At 41.9% G+C, this 8,398-nt stretch overlaps 1 protein-coding gene and 1 long non-coding RNA gene across 3 annotated transcripts; one reads left to right on the top strand and one right to left on the bottom strand.

Annotated features, from left to right (window-relative positions):
- Positions 1–2,364: 2,364 nt before the first annotated feature.
- On the top strand, positions 2,365–3,269 carry her3 (hairy-related 3). The gene is made up of 3 exons (XM_046055645.1): positions 2,365–2,454; positions 2,589–2,670; positions 2,797–3,269. Exons 1-3 carry the CDS (start codon positions 2,374–2,376, stop codon positions 3,267–3,269), a joined length of 636 nt encoding a protein of 211 aa, XP_045911601.1. The 5' UTR covers positions 2,365–2,373.
- A 504-nt stretch (positions 3,270–3,773) lies between these two features.
- Positions 3,774–5,674, bottom strand: LOC123975867. Of its 2 annotated transcripts, none has more exons than XR_006826178.1 (2): positions 5,456–5,674; positions 3,774–4,038 (listed from the first exon to the last, which is right to left on the bottom strand). It is a non-coding gene; the product is annotated as an uncharacterized LOC123975867 (long non-coding RNA). The 2 variants fall into 2 exon arrangements; XR_006826179.1 differs by having other exon boundaries at positions 3,774–4,043.
- Between the last annotated feature and the right edge of the window lie 2,724 nt (positions 5,675–8,398).

Genomic DNA, 8,398 nt, shown 5'->3' on the forward strand with positions numbered 1-8,398 from the left:
TTTAATGGCACTTGCATTATTATGTCCAGTTGGGACACAAGTTTCTCGTTGCGCTATTCTTATGGATAGATGATGACTTTGTGAGAAGTGAGGTGGTATTGGCGGGAAACTGTTTTAATTTGCATTCCTTCACCAGTAGTTTATAATAAAAACCACCAACCAACCCCTCCTTTCATTTCGCAAATGCCAGTTCCCGCTTTTGACCCCAGAGAGCAAACACTAATTGAAATTATACCGAATAATCAGCGGTGAAATCTCTACTCTGTGGCACAGAATTACAAGACAGGCGACTGTTGTGTTGCCACGACTCCATGCTGAAATCAACGCTCCACGGTCTTATGTTAAAGCCAAGCGTGAAAACGCAGATAATGTGGCAACCAGGGAGGACAAAAGACACAAGAAATACCAATTAAATGCTTACATTTGTGGCACTGCAATTGTGGCCCGCAAGTTTTCGGTACATTTTACGCAATTAGTCTCTTCTGACACAAGCCTGACATGCCTGTGCGTCAACTAAGATATATATATATATATGAATTATATTAGCGTCGACATTAAACTGTGATTTAGGGGGTATCCCATCCAGCCTATCAAGGATAAGAAAATGCATCGAATTTAGAACTATGTTAGTTCTAATAATTTAGCATACAGATAATGCTGTTTGAGCTACAGTACTTTAAACATCTGGTAGCGCTTTTGTGGTAATAAAAACTTACATCTGCCAATGTAAATGATGATGATGAGACTACCTCCACGTGAAACAGCAGATTGTACAGGAAGTCTACTTTATCTTGTTAAAACGGAATGAAGAGAAGAGCAGACCTAATGTCGGTTCACTTTAGAAGTGGAGGGAATCTTTTGATGCCCACACGTTTGTGGTCACAAAGCAGACGAAGAGAAAAGATCAATGGCGCACTATAAACTGGCTTCTTTTCATGCGCGCGCTGCCTAGTTTGAATACAAATGCCCCTCCTTTACGCGGACCCGCAGTCATTTTAACACACGCATTGTGTACCGGATCAGGCAAGAAAACTTGGGCAACGTCAGAAAGGTTTTCTCAGCGTTGTCGTGTGTCTTTTAAAACGCACCATCTGAACCAACCGTCTTTCTTTAGTTGTGGAAATACTCAAGCAACCCCATATAACACATCTATGGAGTGTATTGGATACAACGAATACGTTTACTACAAGGCTAAAGGCTTGCATTCCATAAGTAAATGTTTTTAGCTTTAATTTATCCCCATTTTGTACTTTCAGACGGTCTGTGCATAAGATGCGGAGTGGACTGCAGTGAGCCTATGGTCAGTAGGCCTGTATTGTTTCAGTTGGTATGACTTTCCCAAGCATTCCCCCTTTTCAAAGAGTAGTGTGGAAAATCGGGAGGCGAGGGACCGAGGACAAGGGGCGGCCCAAGATTCTCCTCGGTGCCTCAGTTCGCCTGGTACAAAGACAAAAACTGGCAACACACAATGGCCAAAGAATCCTAAAGTGTTAACAATTTTTCAAAATATCTTGTGCTTTTCGTGCTTACAAATTTGGTGGTAAATGTGTTTCAACAAAAGCGTAGCTGCACATTTTGCCTTAATAAAGTATAGATTAGATGATGTAAAAGCATTTTGCAGGTCTGACATTTTTACTGCAAATGGCCACCAGAAAATTGCAATGTTGTGGGGACACGCAGGGAATTACCACGGTGCTGCCTTCGATCTGGTGGCGTGAAACTCACATATAAAAGACTGAATACAGGAGTCAGTAGTACCCACATCATGCTCACCAAACAGAACCATTTTGATTACCCATTATGTTTATGATTTTACGCTTCTGTTTAGTTTTTGCCCCACACGCTGTTCCGTGGGTAGACTATTTACACCTAATATATCCATCACATAGTGGACTGTACCTAGATTTGTGGTCTGTGTCTGTTTTTAAGCCGAAATAGATAGATAGATAGATAGATCATATATTTTGAAACAGCATCCAATTATTTACTCTTCTCTGGTGCCTCAAATTCTTTGGGAGGCTTTGGCTGTCAAATGACGCCAGTGTTGCTCATTTGAGCGCAAGAGACAGGCAGGGCTGTTTGTATTGAGATGTTAAGTGGGTGTCTCTATATAAATCCAGTCAGGGTCAACTCCTTCTTCATTCGCGCACCAGAGAGGGAAAGGGATTAACTTCGAGAGAACCAGAAAAACAGAATGGTGGCCACAACAGACTGCGCAGACAAGTCCAAATCTATCGCTGGAAACAAGGTGTGTAGAATAAGTTAGAGGTAGCCTACTGGATTGAAGGGTAGACAGTTAAATACCACAACATTACTGAAGTGCGTTTTGCAATTTTAATTGTAATCCGCTTTTTACAGGTATCCAAACCACTCATGGAAAAGAAACGAAGAGCTCGCATTAACAAGTGTTTGGACCAGTTAAAATCTCTTCTGGAAAGCTACTACAGCAGTAGTGTAAGTATGCAGGCTGCAACTTCAGAATTTTTTGATTTTAAATTTTACTTCGGACCAGTTCTTGCAATAAAGGCTTAACTAATGATACCAGTTATTCGGAGAAAATGTCTCAATAATGTCATCTCTTTATTCAGATTCGAAAGCGCAAACTGGAAAAGGCCGACATCTTGGAGCTCACTGTGAAACATCTCAGGAACCTCCAAAAGATCCAGAGCTGTGAGTTATAAGTCATCAAACATTCAAATGTAATTTACGAAGATTGTTTGGATGCTTCAAGCTCAGCTTTACGCACAACTTCATGGACAGATGACTTACTTTTTGATTTCTTTCCATTGCTTTCAGGCACTGCCGCTGCTTCCGAGTTTTCTGATTACCAAAGTGGCTTCCGCAGTTGCCTGACAAACGTCAACCAATATTTGCTGATGGCAGACAACTTGAACGGAAGCGACCGCTGGATGTTATCGCAGCTTTCCAGCAAACTGTGCCGCTCTCGGGGGCGAGAGGAAGTCTTCAGCACCATGGACAGCGGCCTGGGCCAAGAGGAGACACAGGATGAGGTGCGGAGACTTCTTCCATCGGCAGCTGGACCTGAGGAGAGAAAACCTGCCAAATCTAAAGCCCTTAAACGCCTTACCCCGTCTCCTTTATTAACGAGTGAAGACACACGGCAGTCATCTGGAACCAAACAGGCTGTCCTTGCTGCGGCGCCAACACATAATGTTGATGAGAAATGTTCCAGTCACAAGAAGTTTCACTCTGTCAGTCACATGAATGAAGTTGCAAACACTCAGCACAACGTCTGGCGGCCTTGGTAGAGCTGATGGAGAGATGTAGATATCCCAAGTAATAGCTTGATTGAATGTTAATGTTAATGAATAATTGCGCTGTATAGATTTCTACAAATGCTATAGGTTTTACTGTACAAGTTTTATTTTCTTAATAAAATTGTCAAAAGAAAGAACGTGTTTTCTTGTTTATTAAAACTAGGTAGACTATAGATCTTAATCTTCCACTTAGGCTACAACGTGGCAGGCAGGGCTCATCTGTAGAGTCAAATATTGATTTTCTTAGACGACATAGCCTACTGGTAAAAAGAGAGGTCGCAAGTGAAAACATAATTGATTGTGGGCACACATAGGCATTAGAAGCAAATCTGACTCTGTGCTAAAACTGCCAAACTAAAATGAGCGACTCAGGTGTATTTTTCTTTTTTCTATAGCCAAGTAGGCTATAGGCCTAAGCTTTGAATTAAAAGGTGTCTTACATTTATCAAATGGTGTTAATCATTTGATAAGATCATTATATAAACACGGACGTGGTGCTGTTTTCAAACTTTATTTGTTCAATGCATCTAATTTATTCACAATTTAGAAAGTGATTGGTGGTGTTGACATAGAGAAAAAGGGCCAGCAGAGTGGTTTGGTTTCCATTTCTTCCATTCTTCTCTGGGTTCACGCGTAAGTACCGAGACAGTGGCGGGGAAATCAGATGCTTGTAGGACACTGCAACAATTTTCTGCTAGAGGCTGCTAATTACACGCCATGCCCTCTTCTCTGTGTCCTCTGGACTTGGAGATGAGTAGGCCTACACTGAGGAGAGAAAAAAACTGAAACAAGGCAGTTTCAATTTCTGTTTAAAGTTGCAACTGAATTTCTACTGGGGTAGTCTTGTGACCACCTTTTATGAAAACTTAATTTAGAATAGCGCTTAAAATCAATAGTAACCTCGTTCTTATGTCCCTTGTGCTGCTTTTTACTATTGAAATGCCAAACCATATTCATAAAATGTTGTACTGCAATCATTCAATCATCAAAAAATATCTCACATGCTTCATGTCAGGAAAGCAATCAGGTTCAATGTCCAGCGACGTGTTTTAATTAAACCAGAGACGTGAAATGATCCAACAGTAATCTAAATTACACATTATAAGAAGGATGCATTTATTTTAGTGTAGTATTCTAGTATACTGAAGTAGTATTTGTACGTGTTATAGTTATCTGTCTTAGGCCTAGCCTACTGAATGCTCTAAACACACAGGACCCATCACCTTGTTGCACTACTAATTGCAATTATATAGCTATACTATTCGGTTATCTAGGCCATAGGCGCAAGACAGAAACGCTGTCTATCAATCAGCTCTTTTAAAGTGCCTTTTCGTTTTCTTCCACTGCTTTGGTAAGGATGTCATAAAGAGTCTTTCCATTCTTAAGGAGCAGCGCTGGAAAGGATGGCACCTTGCAGCGTGGAGAATCGCTGAAACGCCCACAGCTCTTTCAGATGGTAGCCTACATGCAAAAAACAGACACTGCCGCCCCATGGAAGGGGGGTGCTCCTATGTAGCGCGCAGTGACAAAAAAGGACACACTGTCTGGTTCAAGTTTTTTATAAAAAAAACATTTTACAACTAAACTCACAGCTTCAATCCCCTTGTGTATTTGTTCTTCCAGGTTCTTGTTTTGGTCTGATTAGCTCATGAACCTCGTCTGCAGATCTTAATACTCTTCACAAAGTTAAAGCTTCTCTTTTGATGAGACCAGTTTGTTTTATTTAAGAAAGGAAATGCCACGTGACGTCCAGACTGAATGCCCTTAAACTTTTTCTAAGAATTTCTATAAACTCTTCTCAGCATTGTTTAAGTAGTCCTAATATAATAGCGACACATAGGCCTATCAGAGCTGAGAACCGTAGTGAGGGAGAGAATAAGTCATTAGCATCAGACTGGGCCCAGTCAAGCGCTCTTAAGAGAGCAAACTTGGATAAGTGCGCTGCAGACCCCTTGGTCCACTGCTCATTTCGCTGGTCAATATGTTCTTGCTAGGCAGGTTCAACTAACCTAACTGCTAAAGGTTCTCTGTCGCAATGTCATAACGTGTTATCATGACTTGTGCAATGAAAACATATGACGCACCCAAATAGGCTACTCGTTATTAATTAAGCCTTCCTTATACAATAGGGCTGATCTTTGGTTTCCAGCCAGACCTACAGCACACCGTGGAATTACCTTTTGGCTCACAGAAAGAGCCGTGTCCATGCTCACTGTTGCCACAGACAGCATCGACCTCTCCACAGGGCTTTAACCAGGGGCTGGAGGGCAGAATCAGCTGATCACAGACACCTGCATCACCTGGATCCATTGAATAAACTAGAGTTAAATGGACAGAAGCGCTTGGTAGTCTGTATTCCGTTATGGATTTTGCGAGTTAGTTGCTGAGAATAATAGTGTGGCGGGAAGATGGGAGAGGCTGAAATAGACGGGTTTCTGTGCAACGTCATCCCCGAGATGCGCGCGCAACAGGGGGGGCAGAAAGCAGCACACTATGTTCCAGTTTACAAGGCATATCTATCAGCAGTGTTGGGCAAATTACTCAGAAATTGTAATGAGTTACTTTTTACTTATTACTCATTTAAAAAGTAACAATATTACTTTACTTATTACTGGGTATTAGTTAGTTAGGCAAGTTGTAGGCCTACAAATGTTCAGTTTTTGGTTCAGTGCCGTGTGTTTGAGGAAGATATTGACACGTGTAAGGGCCTCAGATGCCACAGGACGTGGACCAGGTAGATTTATTTCCTGTAGGAGCAGTGTGACATCCTGCCACTTCACCTGTTTATTTCTGGATGAGGGTCATTTTACCATCAGAATGAGCTGCCTGATGTTGTGGTAATCCTGCAGGACAAAGGTCTGTCATTCAGGGTCCCCTGTTCTTGGCGTTTGGGTCTCCTGCAAGCACAAAAAAAGTACAAAAATGGCTTCCACCAAGCGGCAGCAGTCTGGCCACTGTACAGGGAGGCAGTGGATCCCAGCACACACTGCTTCAGGCTCTCCTCACCATACACTGTAAACCCAAATAAGTTCAGAATACTCAAAATATTTGTGGAAACTGATTACCTAAAACTTTTTAAGTAGTAGTAATAATATTTCTGCGTAAACCTTAACTTAATTAGAATACTTTTTTTTTTAAACTTTAATTTCTGCATACTAAATTACATTGATTCACTGATAGTTATTAAAATTAAATTCCACTTATTCTTAACTCAATAAATGTAATTATGTACAACTTATATTCTGAGGGACATCTACTCAAAAAAACAATTGTGCTAGACTTACTACTTACTATTGGAAACTCACTAAACAAAATTACTATTACTTAACTTAAAATTTACAAAATGCCCATTTTCAGATAGTAGTCCTGATAAAGACAAATACAACTCCATTATTACAATTCAAGTTCTCTTTATTAGTATCATCTTCTCACAACATCTTCTGTCATTTCTACATTTAACAGACACAAAATAAGGCACATCTTGCATAAAGCTGAATAGAGTAAATAATTGACTGCTTGATCAGATAATTAACCAGAAACAATTTTGATAATCAATTTGTTTTCATTCTTTTTTGCAATAACATTCTCCATTTGCAGATTCTTAATGAGGTTTTTGGTGTTAAGTGATAATAACTTGAAACTTGAACTAAATAAAATTTCCTTTTACTACTTACTTTACTGTGTTTTTGGAAAAATCCACTATGCATAATTTTATTCCATCAGCAGCACTTTTACTTAAATAATATAAAAGGGAGCTTTAAATGTGGAGTTTTATGGAATTATAAGTAAATAAAGATAGCTAATAAAGATTGTTTAAAATCAGAAGATCAGATCAGATCAGAAGATCAGAAGGAGCTTTATTGCCAAGTAGTGTTTTACACATACAAGGAATTTGCTTTGGTGTTAGGGTGCCAAACCTAGACAGACATGCAACTGACAATATAAAAAAATAAAAATGGAACAACAACAATTTACAATTAACAACAAATATGTGCATTGTGCCAGGTTCGTGCATGATATGACATGAAGTAATATTTACATGTGCAGAGATGACTGTATTATTTGAGGGGGGGGGGGGGACTCTGCTTGCCTCAGAGTCCTGGAGGTGTGCAGGTCCTTTAGTGATGGAAGATTGCAGCCAATCACCCTCTCTGCAGAGCAAATGATGCGCTGCAGCCTGCCCTTGTCCCTGGCAGTGGCAGCAGGGTACCAGATGGTGATGGAGGAGGCGAGGATGGACTCAATGATGGCGGTGTAGAAGTGCACCATCATTGTCTTTGGCAGGCTGAACTTCTTCAGCTGCTGCAGGAAGTACATCCTCTGCTGGGCCTTCTTGGTGAGGGAGGTGATGTTCAGCTCCCACTTGAGGTCCTGGGAGATGATGGAGCCCAGGAAGCGGAAGGAGTCCACAGTGTCGACGGGGGAGTCACTCAGGATGATGGGGGAGGGTGTGGCTGGGCTCTTCCTGAAGTACACGACCATCTCCACTGTCTGGCTGCACCAGGTCACCAGATGGTCGATCTCCCACCTGTAGGCGGACTCATCCCCACCAGAGATGAGCCCAATGAGGGTGGTTTTGTCCACAAACTTCAGGAGCTTGACAGACTGGTGACTGGAGGTGCAGCTGTTGGTGTACAGGGAGAAGAGCAGAGGGGAAATAATACAGCCTTGAGGGGAACCGGTGCTGATGGTCCTGGAGTCAGAGACATGTTTTCCCATCTTGACGCGCTGCTTCCTGTCCGTCAGGAGGTCTGTGAGCCACCAGCAGGTGGAGTCAGACACGTTCAGCTGGGAGAGCTTGTCCTGCAGCAGGGCCAGTATGATGGTGTTGAAAGCAGAGCTTAAGTCCACAAACAGGATCCTGGCATAGGTTCCTGGGGAGTCCAGGTGCTGGAGGATGTAGTGAAGAGCCATGTTTACTGCATCATCTAAAGACCTGTTGGCTCTGTAGGCGAACTGCAGGGGGTCCAGGAGTGGGTCTATGATGAATTTAAGGAAGACTACATTACCAAAGGGGTCAGGGCGACCAGTAAAACTGGTTCAACTCGTTGGCAAGGCATGAGTCGTTCATGGAGTGGCGGGGATTTAGGTTTGTAGCTGGTGATCTGTCTGAATCCTCT

Source organism: Micropterus dolomieu, linkage group LG08 (genome assembly GCF_021292245.1).
Source record: "Micropterus dolomieu isolate WLL.071019.BEF.003 ecotype Adirondacks linkage group LG08, ASM2129224v1, whole genome shotgun sequence".
NCBI lineage: Eukaryota > Metazoa > Chordata > Actinopteri > Centrarchiformes > Centrarchidae > Micropterus > Micropterus dolomieu.